Here is a 21546-nt window from a genome sequence, read left to right on the forward strand (position 1 = left end):
TGGATTCAAGTGGGGACGAGTTAATACTTTGTGAGGATGAGGATGTACACACTGAAGAGGGTGAGGAATCGGTGGATGAGGAGGATGAGGATGACATCTTGCCTCCGTAGAGCCAGTTTGTGCAGGGACACATTAATTGCCAGGTTGTTTTGTGGGGGCCCAAACGAACCAATCATTTCAGCCACAGTTGTGTGGCAGACCCTGGCGCTGAAATGATTGATTTGTTAAAGTGTGCATGTCCTGTTTATACAACATAAGGGTGGGTGGGAGGGCCCAAGGACAATTCCATCTTGCACCTCTTTTTTTCTTTGCATTATGTACAGTTTGGGGCCTAGTTTTTCTAACTGCCATCCTGCCTGCCACTGCAGTGTCACTCCTAGATGGGTCACGTGTTTGTGCCGCCCACTCGTGTCGCTTAGCATAGTCATCCAGCTACCTCGGTGCAACCTTTTGGACATAAAAACACTATTGTGAGGTGTGAGGTGTTCAGAATAGACTGGAAATGAGTGGAAATTAAGGTTATTGAGGTTAATAATAGCATAGGAGCAGAAAAACCTACAAATTCTGTGATTTTAGCTGTTTTTATGCTTTTTTTCAAAAAAATACAGATCCAAAACACAAAACCCAGAACCCAAAACACGGAAGGGTGGTTTTGGCAAAACCAATCCAGATCCAAAACACGAAGAAAGATCCAGATCCAAAACCAAAACACAAAACACGAAAAGTGGCCGGTGCACACCCCTAATTTGAAGTAAGCCAAATTTAATCAATATGTCACCACTCCTACTCGAGGAGAGATTTTGCTGGACTATGTGTATTCCAATCTTAAAAATACATATGCAAATTTTATTTATCCTCATATTGGGCACTCTGACCACGTTTCTTTGTTTTTTGTTCCAGCATATAAGCCTCTGGTTAAGCATATCAGGCCTGTGGGGGCTATGTTGAAACTGCAGGATAATCTCCAATTTACATATTGGAACATGTTTATTGATGAATCACGGACAGAGGGGAATGTCAATATTGATTTACCTGTCTCTCTTGTATTTGTTACATAAACTGCTGTGTAGAGAGTGTGACCATAAGGAAGTCAGATGCTTGGTTGCATAGGGAGAGGAATCAGTGGCAGGAAGAAAGTAGTAATAATGCCACTGTATAGGTCCTTGGTACGGCCTCATCTAGAATACTGTGTTCAGTTCTGGAGGCCACATCTCTATTGTCTTCACCACAAAACATACCAGGAAAGACTAAAATATCTTAATATGTATAGTCTGGACCAGAGAAGGGAAAGGGGGACATGATAGAAACTTTCAAATATATCATGGGTTTCAACAAGGTGCAGGAGGGAGACATTCTTCAAAAGAAGAGAATTACTAGGACACGAGGACATGCACTGCAACTGGAGGGAGGTAGATTCAAGGAAATATGAGGAAAAATTACTTCACAGAAAGGGTAGAGGACAAGTGGAATAGCCTCCCATCAGAGGTGGTAGAGGCTAAGACAGTAGAGCAATTTAAACGTGCTTGGGATAAGCATAAGAATATCCTTACAAAGAACTGAGGATCACATAGGATTGAGGTTACCAAAAGGTAAAAATGGGCAGACTAGATGGGCCAAGTGGTTCTTATCTGCCATCAAATTCTATGTTTCTATATAAGCGGTAAAAGGTATTATACAAATTAAAAACTGTGGGTAAATGGGGTGGTATGTTACTTGCTTGCTGCTAGGGACAAGGCTTTTACATGAAATGCTGTAAACCCATAAGCCATAACATTAAATTAATCTGCCTAATATTGTGTAGGTTCCCCTTGTGCCACCAAAACAGCTCTGACCCGTCGGGCATGGATTCCACAAGAACTCTGGAGGTGTCCTGTGGTATCTGGCACCAAGACGTTAGCAGCAGATCATTTAAGTCCTGTAAGTTGCGAGGTGGGGCCTCCATTGCTTGGACTTGTTTTTCCAGCACATCTACAGATGCTTGATCTGATTAAGATCAGGGCAATTAGGAGGCCAAGTCAACACCTTGAAATCTTTGCCATGTTCCTCAAACCTTTCCTGAATAATAGTTGCAGTGTGACAGGGCACATTATCCTGCCACTGCCATGAAGAAATATCATTGCCATGAAGGGGTGTACTTGGTCAATGTTTAGGTAGGTGGTATGTGTAAAAGTAACATCCACATGAATGCCAGGACCCAAGATTTCCCAGCAGAACATTGCCCAGAGCATCACACAGCCTCCACTGGCATGTCTTATTCCCATAATGCACCCTGGTACCATCTTTTCCTCAGGTAAATGATGCAAATGCAACCGGTATCCACATGATGTAAAACAAAACGTGATTCATCAGACAAGGCCACTTTCTTCCATTGCTCCATAGTCCAGTTCTGATGCTCATGTGCTCACTGTGCTTTTGGCTCTGGACAGGGGTCAGCATGGGCACTGACTACTGTTTGGCTACGCAGCAAGCTGCGATACACTGTGTGTTCTGACACCTTTCTATCATAGCCAGCATAAACTTTTTTTTATCAATTTGTGCTCTTATGTGAGACTGTACCAGACATGCTAGCCTTCACTCACCATGTGCATCAATGGGTCTTGGATGCCCATGGCCCTATTGCTTGGACCACTTTTGGTAGTTACTAACCACTGCATATCGGGAACACCTACAAGATCTAATGTTTTGGAGATGCTCTGACAGTCTACCCATCACATTTTGCCTGTTGTGAAATGGTATACAATATATTGTGGATTATAGAGCAATAAGATTAATTCAGGAAGAGTGGATAGAACTTTTGGAGATGCACTAAATGTATTTTATCCCAATTCGATAGGGATAATAAAACTCCATATAGAGAATCTTAAACATCGGCTGATGAAATGCGTCTGGCTTTCGATAATTCATGTGTGGGGGAATGTAGTGAAAAATTAGACAGTCAAAACTTACAAAACTGAAATGTTGACATGAGCAAAATGTCAATAACAAAAGGTTGACAGTTAAAATGAAGAGACAGTCAAAATGTCGTGTGGTGCTATTGCAGGGCGACACAAAGGGTGGGGTCCACCTGCCATAACATTAACCAGCCCCAAACTGGTCAGCCCATGACTGGAATTCCTTAGAAAGTCGGGACGCCAAAAATTAAATGGGGTCTCCTCTCCCGAAGAACAACCAGCAGCCCAGGGCTCTTCCCTGCACCCCTGACCGACAGGTGCGGGGATAATAGTATTCATATAGTTAATAATGTTGTTCTTTACAGGTGGCCTACAAGTCCCAGCAAGCCTGGCTCGGCATGACATTGCTTGTGGAACCACAAGTGCCAGAATACCCAGATATTAATAGCCTGTTGGCGCCTTTAGTCAACCTGTAGAGAAAATATTAAAAACAAGACAAGACACCTTTATTAAAAATACACTTCCGCTCATAACCCTAGTTCACCGTTGTATGGTATGTACCCAGCTTAAGAGAATAGCAGATGGCGGGGGGGGCGAGAGTCCTGAATGCTAGGGGGTCATCCAGGAATTGAGTGGCCAAAGCATATTTGAGCTTTAGATATCTAAAAATAATAAACACAATTCTAATTGCAGCTGACTGTAGGATTTGAGCACACCTGTATCATATCATTGCCCAATAGCGACCACTCCCCCATCTGCCCCAGACCTCCCTGGCCCGCAAGGCAGAAAGCTCAGAAATTACCAAGAATGCCACAAAGGATCCAAGCCCTGTACCTGAAAAAGTTTTGTAACTGAATCCCAAATCTGTACAGCCTGAACTAACAAAGGAATCTGTGCACTAGAAGCCCTATTACCAAATAATGCCTGAAAAGGGGTATGGTCTGGGGTTGCCAGGGCAGTGTTCTCTCCATCGCCCGACAGAAACACCCCAATGCACCGCATTCCCGGTCGCCCTCAATATGTCCTTGTTGACACGCACACGGATGCCGGATGCGATGCCGAGCTGCGCCAACGTCACGTTCTTCACATTGGAGGCTCAGTGTCCACCGGCAGTAAAGACATGTTAGTGAAGGTTCCAGGTGACGGGACACGGCGCATTGGGGCAGGGAAGGTGCCGGGTAGGGGATGTGGCATTGGGTCAGGGGAGATTGCTGAGCAGGGGATGTGGCATTGGGGCGGGGGGTAGTTGTCCATCACAGTGCAGGGGCAGTATCAGGCTGGAGGGCAAAGATCCCTCCTCCTGTATAGAAGTTCAGGTGGAAACAGTCACCTGAACTGATTAAACAGAGCCTGCAAGTGGGGCCAGTATCTGGAGAGCTGTATAAAAAATATATTCTATGTAGCCTGCAAGTGGGTACAGTGGGCCTGATTCAGAGCTGAACGCTCTGACCAGAGCGCTCGCTCTGAATCAGGGCCCTCCTACCTTTTTTTCGAGCGTCCTCATGGACGCTCGCATAGCTGTGGGTGACCACCTAGAGCTATAGCGAGCGTCCATGATGACGTTCGTGATTGTCTTGACCATCGCGACCATCGGGCTTGCGACGGAGACCCTGCGGTAGGGTCTCGCTGCCGCAAGCCCTGGAGTGATTTTGGCTCTATCAGAGCCAAAATCACTCCCACTGACATCACTAGTGATGTCAGTGGGGCCGGCTTGAGACGGTAGGCGTTCCCATGGGAACGCCTCCGTCTGGCAGGCACGCCCCCGGCACGCCTACCAATGGGGGCGTGCTGTCAATCAACATCGACAGCACGCCCCCTTTGGTGCGAGACCCGGAGCGATGGAGAGCCGTCGCTCGCCGGGTCTCGCGCATGTGCACGACGGAGCTCCCTCCGTCGTGCGCATGCACAGTGGGGGAACATGACCCCCAGTATCTGGACCTCTAAGAACAAGAGAATTAATATATAAATTGTTATTTCAAGTTTAAATCATTATAAGGTCAGGATTTAAAACATTTTATTATTATTAATTATAAATTATTGATGCCACTCGGCTGGAAAACAATTCTGGGGAGAACACAGCAGGGCTACCAAAAGAATATGATGAGCCCAAGGGGGAGCATAGTAATAAAACTGGAAATGAAGGAGCGCACGACCACCCAATATACAAGACTTAGTAAGCACATTAAGCTGAATGCGAGCACGATGATCCACCCAAATCAGATAGGAAACAAGGCTGCCAATCTACTAAGTTTTAGGGGGAGAAAAACTGGAGAATTATGAAAGATATATAATTGTTTGAGCTGTAGGACCATTTAAATTAAATGAATATGACCAGTGATATAGAGAGTAAGTTTACTCCACACCCTCACTCGAGGCTTCAGGTAATCTACTTGGGGTTGCACATGTAAAGCTAAATAATCGAAACATTAGAGATCCCAATACAAAAATATTTAATAGTATCCATCCACCCACTGCAAATGAAGGGGGAACAGGGGGACACACAGGACGCAGAACTCTAATAAAGGACTTGTCCCAAGTTATAGAAAGTCCTGAAAACTGGATATTGCTTGTGGAACACAACTCTCATGTTTCAGACACACAGTTCAGTGGAATTTTGCGTGACATCAGTGGATTGGATTCTACTCCAAAGAGATATTTTGCACAAATACTGGATATACAGTAAGTAAATTAGATATGACTGTGTATGAAAACTTTACTTTTATAGTGATAAATGATGTGTTAAAAATAATAATACAGCAAGCCAAACTGCGTAAATAGTGAGCACATGAGTTAGAATGTTTTGCTTTTGCACAAAATACAGTATAATGGCATGTAAAATTAATGTTTTCCTTAAAATATACAAAAGACAAAACAACATGTGTAACATTTTAAGAGTTTTTCTTTTACTTTAATTAGTCCCACACATGTCATTAAGAAATGCATACAGTACATAATCTGTGAATTACTTCCACCTTCAACAAATTAACAAAGTTCATATAATACTTACTGGCTACAAGTCTCCTTCCATCTGACAAAATCATCTCTCCACTTTCAACCAAGGATTTTAAAATGCACGTGACATTTGTGGGGGCTTTGTCTGCCTCGTCAATGACTAGGATATGACCCTTTTTTACAGCTTTAACCTAACAACAAACACAAAAAATAAGGTAGGTGATTTATTCAAACCATGTTGTATTATATGTTACCATTATTGCAGTGCATTTCTGAACTATACAAAACAATATATATATGGAACAACAACTGTAGATGGTAGTGATTTGGCAGGCTAACTAACACTTTTCTTTACTCACATGTATTTTCGTCAGAGGAAATTACTGAAATTTCGCCTGACAAAATTACCTATGAGTAAAGAAAAGTGTTAGAAAGCCTGCCAAATCACTACCATACAGTGCCAGCAGGGACCCAGAATCAGCAACACTACGGGCATACCGCTATCTACAAGGAAGAGAGCTCCCAGTTGGTTTGAGAACCTCGCTCAGACACACACAGCCTATCCAGCATTCACCGCTACCCTCGAGGTAGAGACGGCGGTCTCACCAGGAAAAGTGAGTGGGAGCATGGGGATAAGCCACGGACCTACTGGCAGTTGCGGCAGCGAGTGACGAGACTGGGACTTGCTCATAAGCGCTGCAAGAGTAAGCAGCATATGTATTACCTATAATTGAGCTTGTGCAGGGGTCTCATTGAAGCAACTTTGTGACCCAGTGGGTGAGATATTACAAACCCTCCTGCATTCTGCTGTGAATATTGCTGGCAATGACTGTGAATTACCCCAGGCCAATATTGCAGTATATTTCCATTAACATCTACTGTTATATTGTGCCAGGAATCTGAACAGTGCCCTCTAAGAGGATTACTACTATTTACACTTCTAGATTTTATGGACTTAGGACAATATCCTATTTGAATGCGCGAGGGAGTGGATAATCTTCTTTGGATGTCTTTTGCTGTGTTTTTACATATATCCTAATAATCAATGATTGTTATACTCCTTTTCCACTGCAAAAACCCGGGTTATTGCCGTGTCAACCTGGATAGTGGCTCAGTGGAAAAGGGTCCTGTGATGAAACGGCCTCCCCTATTGGTCGAGAAATGCGTCAGTTGTTTCCCTCTGAATCCTGGACCAAACTAGCACCCAATTGGATGTACCACGGTCGCCAGCTGGCTCTACTCATAGTGCTCCAGCAAGGACACAGACAGAGATGCCGTTGTGCTTACCAGCTGCCGGGACCTCACACACGGAGGCGCTATACATCACTTCATCTCCAGGCATCCGCACCGCCGGGTCATAGTGGGAAGCACAGATCTCTCTTCCAGGCGGCTGAGACTTACATAAGCAGCTGCATCTGCAGGGACGCCGGCATACAGCCTTACATTTCAGGTGACCAGAACTGTATTGCTGCCCAATCACTAATACAGTTTCCATGGCTGTCCCTTGCCCATTGCTTTGAGCCACCATTCCATATTCACCAAGTTGGAGTGACATCAATCAAGCGGAATTGTTTGTCAATACTAACAACTTAACTCAACTTACTAACACTTTTGAGCTGGATGTGGAATGCATGAGATGCTTTTCAGCTATTATATGCTTATTGCAGCTGTCATATACACTGCTTCTTGCAAATCGTGGCTGATAATTTTTTCATTTTAAGGGTGTCTTTCATTGAATTAGGCCCATGATTCATCAATTTTACTGTTACCATTGACTTATTGCTAGTTTTTATATGTATGTTTTTTGATAGTGACCATAAAATGCTTTACCTCTGTCCGGCTCTCTCCATTTTTCTTTATTTCCTATGAAAAAATCTCCCAGGTCTCGAGCAGGGTTTTACACGGGTAAACCGGGTCATGCTCAGTGTAAACGGGTAACCTGGGTTATCAGACGCGGGAGCCATTTACCACATGGTGATTGGCTGGCATTCGGAAGCTGTCTGTGACAGCTGTCATCGGGGAGTGAGAAATTACAGCCTCCCCGTATGGCACGGACCATTAAGGTTTTTACCCCCAGCCCCGCTTCATGCGGGGAGGCTGTAATCTCTCCCTCCCCGATGAGAGAAGTCACAGACAGCTCCCAAATGACACCCGCTCTGGAAAAGACCCCGTCCCGTGGTCGCTGGTCCGCTCCGGTCTGGCGTTCAGGCGAGATCTGGAGTTTCTGGCGCTTTGTGATGACACCATCTCCAAGCACCAGCAGTATACCCGTGTGCAGTGTGAACGGTGCTGATTCAGGATATTCCTGGGTCAACGCCGCAGTGGAAATGGGTTAAATCCCAGGTCTGACCCGGCTGGAACAGTGTTCCAAATCCCGGATTTTAGTGGGAAAGGAGTGTCTGATAATGTTATCATGCTGGGACCCATGCATTGTTGTACCAATATATATTTTTTAACTAGGTAGATTTTAATAAATAATCATTATTTGATGAAATTGCACTTGGAATCTATAATGACTATATTATATGATCTGAATAGACTGGTATAGCGCAGTTCATGTTACATTTTCCTTTGGTTTATTCTTATGAAATTGCAGTTTTATTTTTGTGAAGGGCAGGAAGATCAGGGATGAGAGATATGTATTACAGCTACCCTAAGCATTATCAGCAGCATGTCCCTGTGGCTGGGGCACCTTTGCATATTTCTGCAGCCTCCAAACACACCCCTCCCGAACATTGCGATAAGTAATGTCCTCTTTGCACAATGTACCCTGTATTTCCTGGGCTTCTTTTTGAGCTTCCTCACCGTGATGCCCCTGTCCGAAAACAGTGCTGACTTCCATGGAAGGTGCCTTCTGTTTACCGAGAGTGTGTGGCTGAGCGGGAACATCACGCTGGAGAGGGAGCACTTCATGGTGAAGGAGTGGTGGCCGCAGCGTATATAGTGAGCACGCCTACAGGTTCAACGTAGGGAAAGACATCAGTATCCGATGGTTACCAGTGATTGCGCGGAGTCAAAAAAAATGTGGGTTCCAGGGACATTGGGGTTCTATATGACCTTTTCTGGGTTCCATCTAAATAAAGGTTTTCTGTATATCTAATAATTTAGCAGCTACAGCCCATGAAGCATGAAAAAAACACATTAGCGCCCACATGAAGTAAAACACACACATTGGCTCTGGTAGGAAAAAAAAAAAAAACACTTTGGCCCCAACAGAATAAAAAACAAACATTGGCCATAACAGGAAAAAAACAAAACTCAATGACTCTTGAGAGGAAAAAAAAAACCCCAAACACATTGGCCCTGATAGGATAAAAGACAAACACTGGCCCCCACAGGGAAAAAAAAATGAAACACAATGATTCAAATTCATTACTCTGCAGCCAAAGCCAGCACTGCTGCCACCCTGTTGCATCACTGTAGCGGGAGGCGGCATGCAGCTACGTGAAATCATATAGATGCATCTCCATCCCTGGGTCATGCCAGGATCAGGCTGCGTCTGAGCCTCCTGGAAAAGTCCAGCACTGCCAGGCTACAAGGATGCAGCATTGTGGGTGCAAGCAGGGTTGCATCAGAATTTGTGGGGCCCAGTATAAATGAAACAAGTAGTCCTCCCCAATCAGAATCGCACAGATAGGGGGAAGCGGGAAGATGCTCACACAAAGGCTGGGTGGGCAAAGGCTTCTATGGGGAGGGGGGACAGAAGCACACATAGGCGATGGGTAGAGGCACATACGATGGCAGGAAAAGACACACATGGGGGTTGGGGCAGAGACACACGTGTAAGGGAGAGAGAGAGAGAGACACACAGACACACACACAAGTAAATATACTGTATATATTAAAAAAAAAAAAACACCTAGCCATTGACACATACCTGGTGGTGAGGATGAAGGGAGTGGGGGGGTCAAAGAACTACAGATACATATGTTATACACAACCAGCGGGAGGGAGTGCGTTGGGACAGCCCTATATACTAAACAGGGCCCGGCAGCAGTGACATCAGAGTGGTTGCCCGGCTGCGGGTATTTCTGTCGGCTCTGCAGCACTGTGTGGTGAGCGGTCTCGGGACCTTCCCTGCTCACCACACTCAGCTCCGCACGGCTGCCGCACTGTAATGACAGGCAGCCAATCTGATTCTCTGCTAGGTGCCTGTCACAAAAGTCAACCAATTCTGCAGGGCTGGCAAGTGTGGACAGCTGCCCGACAGCTGTTGGGCAACTCCCCCTCCCCTGATGCAGACAATAGCGGGTCTCCCGACACTCTGGGCCCCTTACACTACCCTTATGGTGGCCCTGAGTGACGACCGCGCAGCGTCCACTATGTGGAGGCACCCTAGTGCAGCCACTCTGCTGGAATGTGGCTCAAGCACTAGACACCCCACTCACCACCAAACCCACACCCGCTTGCACTTGCCGGAGGCTGTGCAGGGGCAGTCGTCACAGAGCCGCATGTCACTATAGTGCCGTTACATGGTCCAGTTAGGCGCCATGCGTCAATGAGGTCTCATCTGACTCCACCCCCGTTTTTTTATAGCCTGAAGCCGGGCCATGTCATCAAGGAGCCAGGGATTGGCAGCAGCAGAGCGCATCCCCGGGGATCCACCCATTCAGAAAAAGTGTGTCCCTGGTACTCAAAACCGTGTAAAATATGCACTATAGCGCGTATATGCGATTTCTGGGTTACTAACTATCGATGTTTTTTTTCCACCCTGTGGTAGTGGTTTTACCATTTGATGGTGGTGGGCCTATGTTTGCCACCATCAAATGGAAGTAATTTGGTGGTGTTCGGATGGTTTTGTTGTTTTTTTAGTGCCTGATAACTATGCCTCCTCTGGCTCTTTCCTGGCTACTGTGTCTACATCAGGGCATCTTCATGGATTTATTGGAGGCTGTTTCTCAGTCTGGCTGCCTTAGACATGACCCTGCTCAGTCCCTGACTCCCTCCCCTATCTAGACCTACCCCTAAGCAACAGGGCACATCTCTGACTGGCTCTGTCTCAGAGAGCCAATCAGAGCGCAGTCCTCGGCCCTGCAGCAGCCAGTCACTCACAACAGTTTTTTCTGTGACTTGCATTATTCCAAGCCTCAGTCTCAGATGCTCTCTAGCTGTTTCAGCACCCTGGCCAGCTCCTATACAGCAGCTTGGTGCAAGATTTTTTTCTATGGTTTTTCTTGACTAAAATCATCACTGCTTGGCTCCCTTTTGTCACAGATAAATGGTTCATGCACCTAAACCCCCCTCGACCAATCCTGTAAATAACAGTGAAAACCCCATCAAAGTCTGTTCAGTGGTTAGCCTGAATGAACAGGTAGACCCCTAAATCGGGGATTTATATATATATTCCAAATTTATCATCTGGAATCTACAGTTTAAAAAAAAAGCATCAGGTAATGTAGACAGGAAATCATGGCTTTATATCTAATGCAGGCCACACACATGGCGATCTGCACACGATCAGCCGATGTGTACGATTTGTGTACGATTTCCCTTGAAACTCTCCCCGGCAGCTCTGCACACAATTTGGTGTCCAATCTTCATACGAGCTCTCCTGCATCCAGACTTTCACAGTGCATCGCCTCCTAGATTGTCAGATCTGCCCTACTGCACGGCAGATCTGAAGATGCGATGTGCGACCAGTTGGGACGCGCATCGCATCGTGATCGTGAGTGAGGACTCACGATTTACTGAGGATTTGGCCATATTTTACACGATCTGCCGTTCCGATGTGTCGGAATGGGCCAGATCTGGTAAAATATCGGTGTGTGTGTGGCCAGCTTAACTCTATGTCTAAACTGTTTTTGAACATAAGATCATTTTTCTGCAGTTTACCCAAAACTCTTTGGTATTTTTACACTATTAATATTTTGGTGGCAATTACATTTTCAGAAAAGGATACCTACCAGAGGTGAATCTTCATACACTATAATCCCCTCTTTCACAGATGGCTGTAATGTCAGGCTCTGCACAGTTGTGTCCCTGTAGACAAAAAAATGTAATTAAAATGAACCCATTGACACTAATTATGAATTATTAATGATTACCCAGCCACTGCTGTAACTGGTATCACTTGTAATTATTATCAAAAATATTTTTTTGCAGCACTGGCAGGCAGATCTAAATAAGTATTCAAATAAAAATAGGTGTTGTATCAAGGGTTTGGTATGAAATACTGGCGGCTCAATAGCTGCTGGTTCAAATTCTGACAGCGGCATTCCGATGACTGAAAACATGGGCGGTACTAGTGGTGCCTAACTGTAACCTCCCCCTCCTAGTGCCTAGCCCTAACCCCCCCTTCCTGCACCCCAAACCTAACCCTAACCCCCCCCCATAGCCTAACCCTAACCCTGCTCGGGGGATGCCTAATCTTAATCTCCCCTCAGAGGTGCCTAAACCTAACCACCTATCCCGGGTGGCAGTGATACTTACCCGGCGTCCAGACGTTTGGGATTCCAGCATTCTGGATGCCAACGCCGCTATCCTGATCTCATTCCGGATAGCGGCGTTGGGATTCCGGCGTCGGTATATCAGCGGCTGGGATCCCGTCCGCCGGCTTTTTAACTACATCCCGTATCAAAGTCTCTACAAAAATATATCACTGTGTCTGGTGTAATTTGAAATGTTAAAAAATAACATATTAAAATATACACACAAAATACATTGATAGCACAATGTGTGGCCAAATATGCTATCAATTAAAATACAATTGCAGTTGAAACACTGATGTTAATATCAACATACAGCAAGACCACAAGAAGGCTATTAGCAAAGTGCCATACAGCCTCCTAAACATTGTCACAACATGTACAGTATCACAGTCTCCTGAACATGATCACAAGTGCCGCACAGCCTCCTAAACATTGTCACAACATGTACAGTATCTCAGTCTCTTGAACATGGTCACAACAAGTGCCACACAGCCTCCTAAACATTGTCACAACTTGTACAGTATCGCAGTCTCCTGAACATAGTCACAAGTGTCACACATTCTCCTAAACATTGTCTCAACATGTACAGTATCGCAGTCTCCTGAACATGATCACAACAAGTGCCACACATTCCCCTAAACATTTTAAAACATGTACAGTATCAGAGTCTCCTGAACATGGTCACAAGTGCCACAAATCGTCCTAAACATTGTCACAACATGTACAGTATCGCAACCCCCTGAACATGATTACAAGTGCCACACATCCTCCTAAACATTGTCACAACATTTACAGTATCACAGCATCCTGAACATTGTCACAACAATTGTCACACATCTTCCTAAACATTGTCACAACATGTACAGTTTCACAGTCTCGTGAACATGGTTATAAGTGCCACACAACCTCCTAAACATTTTTGAAAATACCACACAGCCTCCTAAATATTGTTACAAGTGCCACACAGACTCCAAAGCATTGTCAAAAGTGCCACTCAACCTCATGAAAACTGCAACAAGTGTGACAAAGCCTCCTAAAAATTGTCACAAGTACCACACAGCCTTCTAAACATTGTCACAAGTGCCCCCCAGTCTCCTAAATATTGTCACAACAAAACACTGTCACAGTACAACACAGCCTCCTAAACATTGTTGTAAGTGTCACACAGCCTACTAAACATAGTCACAACAATTGATACACAACTGCCTAAACAATTGTCAATCTGCCTCCTAAACATTGTTGAACACTGGGCCTGATTCAGACCCACTTGCGAGCGCTGAGCGCTCGCAAGCGGGTCGATGTTGGGCCAGTGCGCATGCGCACGACGGACCCGGCTCCGCCGTGCACATGTGCAAAACCCGTATAGCGATGGGCAAGCCGTCGCTATGGGTCTCGCTACAAAGGGGGCGTGCTGTCGATGGTGAGTGACAGCACGCCCCCTTTGGTGGGCGTGCCGGGGGCGTGGCTGGCCAGACGGAGGCGTTCCCATGGGATGTCAGTGGGAGTGCTTTTGGCTCTGATAGAGCCAAAAGCAATCCAGGGCTTGCGGCAGACGAGACCCTACCACAAGGGTCTCATCGCAAGCCCGATGGTCGCGATGGTCTTGACCATCGCGACCATCTTTTTGGGCGCTCGCTATAGCTGTGGGTGGTCACCCACAGCTATGTGAGCGGCCAGGAGGCCGTTCTAAAATCAGGAAGGACAACCCTGATTCAGAGCGAGCGCTCTAGCAGAGCGTTCGACCCTGAATCAAGGCCACTGTTTGAAGTACAGTACTATGACAAATCATTATATATTAGCAAGGTTGCTAGGGACAAAGGCCCTGATACAGACCCGCTTGCTGACGGAGGCATCTCGCAGGGTCTGATGGCCATTTTTTTTTTTTCCTCTGACCGCTCGCTAAGCTGTGCGAGCGGGCAGGAGGCCATTGCGATTATCGCGACCATCAGTCTTGCGACGAGACCTTGTGGTAGGGCCTTGGCTACCGCAAGGCCGAGTGGACTTCCTGCTCTAATAGAGCAGGAAGTCCACTACTGACATCACTAGTACCTATTATATAATATGCTATTACTAGGGTAATAGCAGCCAGCTAATGAGAGTCAGACAGACTCTCATTTGCTGCTGCGTCGTCCACGGAGGGAGCCAGCTGGAGCTCACTAATGAGCTCCATGTGCCAGCTCCCCCCGCAGCATGTGATGGGAGAGACGTCATATGTCATGACGTCTCTCCCATGCAGGAGAAGAGCGGCCGGGACTCAGAGCGGACAGCGGCAGTCGCATCAGGAGTGGGGATCAGGTAAGTTGATTTTATTTTTTTGTTCTTTGTGTGTGTGTAAGCCTTGCACTACAGGGGCGGCACTGAAATAGGGGGTGGCAGCTACTGGGGGCACTTTATGGGGGTTGCCCATTACTGGGGGGCACTCTATAGGAGTGGCCACTACTGGGGGGAATTTATGGAGGTGGCCACTACTGGGAGCACTGTATAGGGGTGGCCACTACTTGGTGCAATTTAGGGGGAGGGTGGACACTACTGGGGGCACTGTATAGGGGTGGCCAATACTGGGGGCAATTTAGGGGTGTGACCAATACTGTGGGCACTATATAGGGGGGACTACTACTGGAGGGCACTGTATGGGGGGACTACTACTGGGGGCACTGTATAGGGGGGGCTACTACTGGAGGCACTGTATAAGGGGGCTACTACTGGAGGCAATGCAGCATAGGGGGGATTACTATTGGGGGCACTGCATAGGGTGGGTGAGGGGCGCCAGTCCATTACATTGCCAGGGGCGCTTGGATCACTAGATATACCCCTGCCCAAATCCCCCTTCTTTGGGACTGGTGAAGGCAGATCTAATATTTGTTTTGTACTTTGACATGTATACTGCACTGTTTGATATTGAAAAAAGAGTTAAGAGGTTTTATAAGAAATGGTAACTTTACCTTGACTATTTGCCTCCCACTTCATCCACCCAGATAATGAAGGTGTTTGAAAATACTAACTGGTCCCTAGTAATATCACAATCTATGTCATCGTCCCACGGGAGCGCACATTGTCGATCGTATATCGTTGAACAATATTGCTATCGTTCACTTTTATCGTCTAGTGTGTAAGTGGCTTAACTGGCAGTTGGTCTGAACTCTGACCCCTCCCAACTGGTGTCAATCATGGCATTACCTCAGAGTTCCAAGGTGTAATTACAGCATATGAGGTGTAATGAAAAGCATATGAGCAATGTAAATACCAATGTTTTAGGCCAAACACTGGCCCTTTATCAAGCATAATTAATACAAGACCAGTGTTTGGCCCAAAACATTGCCATTTACATTGCTGATATGCTTTGAATAAACACGGTGGTGCTTCTACATAAGTTTGGAGTGCCATGCTTTCACTAAACCTGCATTTACCTCACCATTGACACCCAGAGCAAGTTTATGGATATGCCCAACCTCTTAATTACTATACATATTTATAAATATGTCCATTTGCAGAACATCAAACATGGTTCTACAAAGTGGCCAAAAACTGTAATCCTCCAGACACTGAATTGAGAGAATACTAAACATTGATGTTCATAAGTACAGTAGATGTCTGCAGTAATAGTCCTTACTGGTTTTTATATCACAGCATTCTCAAAGGGTACCGTTAGTTTTCATCACATGATCTGCTTACATACCAAAATTGTAACAATATAAATATAACAAAATGTCAGAAATAGAAGCGCTACAAAAATACAGTTATCATACACTTCCAGTTAATTTAATAAATAAAACAATTCATTCAGATACATTTCTCTTAGAAGTAGTAAACTGGCTTCCTTGAAAATTCTTACTAACCTATTAGATATATGGTGAAAGTGCACCACCAGTTATATACGCACATCATGTGACTGGAAATAACCACCTTTGAGAGTCACGTGAAGTTTAAATCAGTCTACACCGTTAATGAGGGATTTTTATTCATTACAGTTTTGGGGATTTGAACGTTATAAGAGACTTTATAAACTGGATCACAAATAAAACATTATAAAAAAAGAAAGAAACAAAAAAAGAAAGGATAGTTCCTCCTGATCTAAGGAACAACTAGTTACCAGGAAGAGAAATAAAAAGTAGCCTCAGAACTGCATTAAACTGTCTCGGAGTCAGGGTTCTGAGGCAAAATCTGACACTGGAAGAAGTTATACATCCCATCCTTCAGTCAGTAAGCATTTTCATGTAAATATCAACAGATGGGAGATAACTAAAGTGCAGCATTGCATCTTGTGGTTATTTTATGTGTGGTTTGGAATGGTAAAACCACATAGAAGCTCAAGATCAGAGTAGGCTTGACGACAAGTGGTTCAAGCTGGACACGGCATAGCCATGTATCTTGATACATGGCTACACCGTGTCCAGCTTTAACCAGCTTGAAATAATGACCAAGCTGGTCTCGGTGTTGACTGTACCAACTTAAATCGGAAATTAGAACCAAGCTGCACTCTGCGTTGACTGTACCGACTTGAATCGGAAATATTAACCAAGCTGCACTCAGCGTTGAAAGGCAGACCAGAACGTAGCACTGGCGAAACCAGGAAGTTCAGCAGGAATAGACAGCAAACACTCTGTAGACTAGCCGCAGACTGCAATGCTGGAGCCTAGAGACGTAACTAGTAGCAACGTTGCACAGGCAATGATTCCTGACCCAGAGATCCCTTTTATACCTATGGCTGCACCTTGATAGGCTGGATTACGCCAGGTGGGTTATTGTGGCTTTGCCATTGGCTAAAGCAGAGTCAGGTGATTAAGTGTCATGGCAGTCCCCTTAGATTGGCGGACTTGGAAGGACCGGACCCTTTGAACAGGACCGCAGCGTGGACCAGCCGGTGGAGAGATAAGCGGTGAGACTGTCGCAACCGGGAGTGAGAGGGAACAGTGGAAACAGACTGCGGCTGGGAGATAGAAGCAGCCATGCCAGTACTCTGCAACCGGGACTTCATTAAAGCAGCGGGGGGCTGCCCCGGCTGGGACCCGGGAGGAAGCCGTGTTCTGACCCATTGCACCACAAAACAATAGACTACAAAATTGTCTATAAGGCGGCCATTATTTCTTCAACAACTGTGAAAGGTGTAAAAATATTAACAAACATACCTATAAAAGAAATCACCTCCAACACAAATGGCAAAAGTTTCAAAATCAAAGACTATATCACCCACAATACTAAGGGGTCTACTTACTAAGCCTTGGATTGAGATACAGTGAACGGAGATAAAGTACCAGCCAATCAGCTCCTAGCTGTCATGTCACAGGCTGTGTTTGAAAAAATACAGTTAGAAGCTGATTGGCTGCTACCTCATATCCATCGACTTTATCTCCATCCAAGGCTTAGCAAATAGACTCCTAAAGGAGCAATCTACATTTTGGAGTGCACAAGTGGCCTCCAGTATGTGGGATGTGCAAAAAGAAAATGACAGAACATAACATCATCATCAGAAAAGGACTCTACATGCAGAGTCTCGAACCATTTCCTAATAACACATAAGTCACTCGAGAGGCCTAAAACTCACAGGTATACTACACATTCAAAGGAACTGGAGATTAGGTAATCATATGGAAAAGATACAAAGAATGGAGGCACAATGGTTTTACAAATAATAAAAATATTATGACAAGGTGGCCACAACCTGAGATCTTAGGTCTTTTTTTTAAATCACAAGTACAAACCATCACTGTATTTAATTATTTTTTTCTTGTTCATGCTAGTAATAAGTATACTCTTTTTATATACATATTATATATATTTCTTTAATTTGCATTTGTTCTTTTAGACTGATAGTCATTTACATGATAGCAGTTATTCGTTCCATACAGTGAAACAATCATGACAACTAACTGCTATTGGCATACTACTGCTTTAACACAAAAAAGCTATTCCATATCATTTGCTTAAACTTCTGCACATGTTCATTTTATGCAATAAATCATAAAATATAAAGAGGCAGTATAGTACTAAATCATATTCTACCCATTCACCTTGTTACCTATACAAATTGTCTATCTTCTCTTTAAACACATTCTGCCAGATACATTAATTGCATTCATTAGTTCAACCCCATACATTTTTCTTATTCCCTCTCGTACATATGCAACTTCGTTTAAGTGCTTTTAAACAGACCATCATTTTCATTAATAAGGTTCAAAGCAAGTATGATTAAGCCTAATAAGACTGCTTTATATAGCAGTAATCTCACCACCAAGACATCACTGAAATAGTCACATTACAGATGAAACACACTGAAGAAAAGAACAGTAAGGGCCGAATTCAATTAGATGCGAAAAGTCGCTTTTGGCACATCGCACTATCCAATTCCCGGAGCTTTCACACGTGCGATACGCTTTTGGCATATCGCACTATCCAATTCCCGGAGTTTTCACACGTGCGAAAACTCCATAGGCAATAACAGGCAAAAAGTTTTCACCACCTCAGTGGCAGGTGAAAAATTTACAAAATCCCTATTTTTGGCAAAAAATTTGGGGACTTGGTTCAGAACCATTTGGACACCAATTTTGAATAATTAGGAAAAAAATAAAATAAAACTAGCTTAATTCCCCTAAAAATTACATGTAATTTTTGGGGTGAAAATGTAAAAAGTGTAGGAAAATGGGTTTAAAGTACTGGATCAGGTATTTTGGGGCGCTTTTTGCTGATCGCGACTTTTCGCACCTAAATGAATTCGGCCCTTAGTGGTAATTCAATAAGTGGCTTGACGTGTCATGCCGTGCAACAACATTGCAACTATATCCTCGCATCCCTTAGAGGCGCAAAGGAAAAGTAGTGATGTTAAGTCTACTGTAATTGGTGGATATGTGTGCAGCTGAATATTGCAGGATGTTGGGCTTCACGTAACCGCTAACTGAATCTGTCCTTTAAAGACTCTGATAAGACTTCTTGCACACTCATGGCCTCCATGGTTCTGCATTCCAACAGCTTTCACACCAGTATCAGTAACAGTCCCCATGGTGGACCTAACAGAGAGATGCCCCAACACAGGACAAGTTAGGGCATGAAGTAGGGTATGTTCTGTCACGGCCAGGGTTTCTCGGCATGGCAGTCACCGGGTATTACCTGTGAGGTCGTTATGGCAGGGGGTCTCTGGCAGCGGTGCTGGTGTTTGGCGAGGGGCATTGGCTGCGCGTGGTTCTGTGCGGGCACATTGTCTCTAGGCCTTGTGAGGTCTGGCAGTGTTTCCGTTCCGTTGGCATGGGCGCCGCCATCTTGCCTGCGGCCATGTGATTTCAACTGTCCAATCCTTGTAGGTCATGTGCTCATTCCAGCCAGTCACAGCGCGGCACTGAGTATTTAGGAAGGTCCAGAGCCTTCCTTCCTTTGCCAGTGCAACGTGTTTCTCAGCTGCGGCTGAGAGAGAGTACCTGTGCCTTACCTGCCTGCTTGTAATACGCCTCTTGCCTGAACCTTGCCTGCTTCAACTTGCTGGACTTACCCTGCACCCTCCATATACCTTCTCACCTGCCTGAGTACCTGAACCTGCTGTTTCCCTGGACCTTGCTTCATTTCACTCCCAGCTGGACTTTACTACCTCTGCCTGCATCAGTTACAGCTCCTCAAACCTGCATTCAGTTACAGCTCATCATACCTGCATTCTGTTTTCAGCTCACCATACTTGTATACTGGACTGTTCCTGCCTGTCACTATCTGGACATTTTCTCATTAACCCCCACTACAGTTATCAAGTGCACTTTAGTGCTATACCTGGACTTTTTCATTTGCCACTCCCATGTCTTCTAAGTCACTTATTAAAAACTCCACTTTTTCATTTAAGTCTGCTTCTGTGTCTGCTCCTATCACCAACCCGGGTCCACAACAAATTCAGAACCTCACAAGTTCTACCTAGATTTCGTTACTTAAATATTTGGTAGTACAAGAGTTTCTCTCTACCATTCTCAGATGGTATTATGTGTTATTAGACAAGCGACAAAAAGGTTAACTCTTCGCTGCTTAGTAAGTGGTGGCATTATTAAGATAAACCAATAGCGCTGCTGATCTCTGGTTTCTCCATGGACTTCCTTTTCATACATTTTGAAGAAGCAGAAAATACTGAGAAAAAAGGGTTTATCACCACTTGACATATTTTGCCCCATGTCATTTTTATTTGGACGTCTAGCTGAAAAACATTACCTAGGCTGTCAAAGATAATGTAGTGAGGTCCCTTCTATTTGTCCGACCACAAACTGCAGTAAAATGTCAGTAAGACATTCCTGTAGGCCACATTCAAACCACAGACAAGTGATGTACTATACCAAAAAGATTTCACCATGATCACAATAGAGGTTCTAGACACAAGCATACAACTGCAGCTAGACAATATAGCGTTTGTAGGATAAAGATGCGTCACGAGAGCCCTGGTGCAAGTGAGCCACCTGGTCCTGTGCGACTCGGTTTGTACTGAGCATCTTTTTCTTCCGCAAATTTGTTTTAACCACAAACGCATGCGACAAACTGCTTCACGATACCGCCCTGATTAATTTGATATGACACAATTGTTTATCTGTATGCGACTGAATCTGTATACAAAGCACAACGGAACTTAAAGCGGAATAAAAACAAGTCCGCTGTATCGGATCTGATTTAGATTCAGACTCACAGATATAAAAGTGTTGCATACATGAAGTGGCATACATATGTCATATCTGCTTGTGACTAACACGCATGTTGGCCAAAGAAGACATGGAAGAGACACTTGGCGCAAGCCAAATAAAATGGGAACTGGCACGCTGAGTAAGGCTGATTAGCACGAGTGCAGCAATCGTGTATAAGGACATATCTGTATGTCTAAAGAACAGAAAGACATAAGTAAAACTTTATAAAATGAAATTTAGGCATTAAAAAAACAACAAAGAGAAATAAATAATCAAATATGATTATTTTAGCTAATAAGTCAGACATCTTACATAAGCATCAGTTCTGTCGCAATTTCTTTAATCCACATTTACATAATGAACCCTAGAAGCAAATTTAATATAGTGTACAATGTGTATTCTGTATGTTCTGCAGAGACCAAAAACACAGCACAAACATTGAGTGCTTCTTGTTTCCAATCTACTTCTTGGCACAGTGCTCAATAAACAGATGGGAAATGATTGTATATAACATATTAGGCTTTAATTCTAAAGAGATTCTTGTCCATCTGTATTTATATTTGACATTCAATTTAAGAATACAGACTTGGCTGACTGCACTTAAAATCTGTTACAGAAATAACAACATGACTGCACAGAGTA

At 44.5% G+C, this 21546-nt stretch overlaps 1 protein-coding gene across 1 annotated transcript in view; it reads right to left on the reverse strand.

The window, feature by feature from the left end:
- The window catches only part of VWA8 (von Willebrand factor A domain containing 8), a 428582-nt gene that overhangs the window by 221372 nt on the left and 185664 nt on the right, over positions 1-21546 (reverse strand). Inside the window, exons 23-24 of the mRNA XM_088482592.1 lie at positions 11747-11822; positions 5899-6034 (exon numbers count right to left, since the gene is read on the reverse strand). Of these exons, the coding sequence (XP_088338718.1) occupies positions 5899-6034; positions 11747-11822 (212 nt within the window). The remainder of the gene's footprint in view (positions 1-5898; positions 6035-11746; positions 11823-21546) is intronic.

The sequence above is a fragment of the Taudactylus pleione genome, unplaced genomic scaffold (assembly GCF_031769625.1).
Source record: "Taudactylus pleione unplaced genomic scaffold, aTauple2 ptg000005l, whole genome shotgun sequence".
Classification (NCBI taxonomy): Eukaryota; Metazoa; Chordata; class Amphibia; order Anura; family Myobatrachidae; genus Taudactylus; species Taudactylus pleione.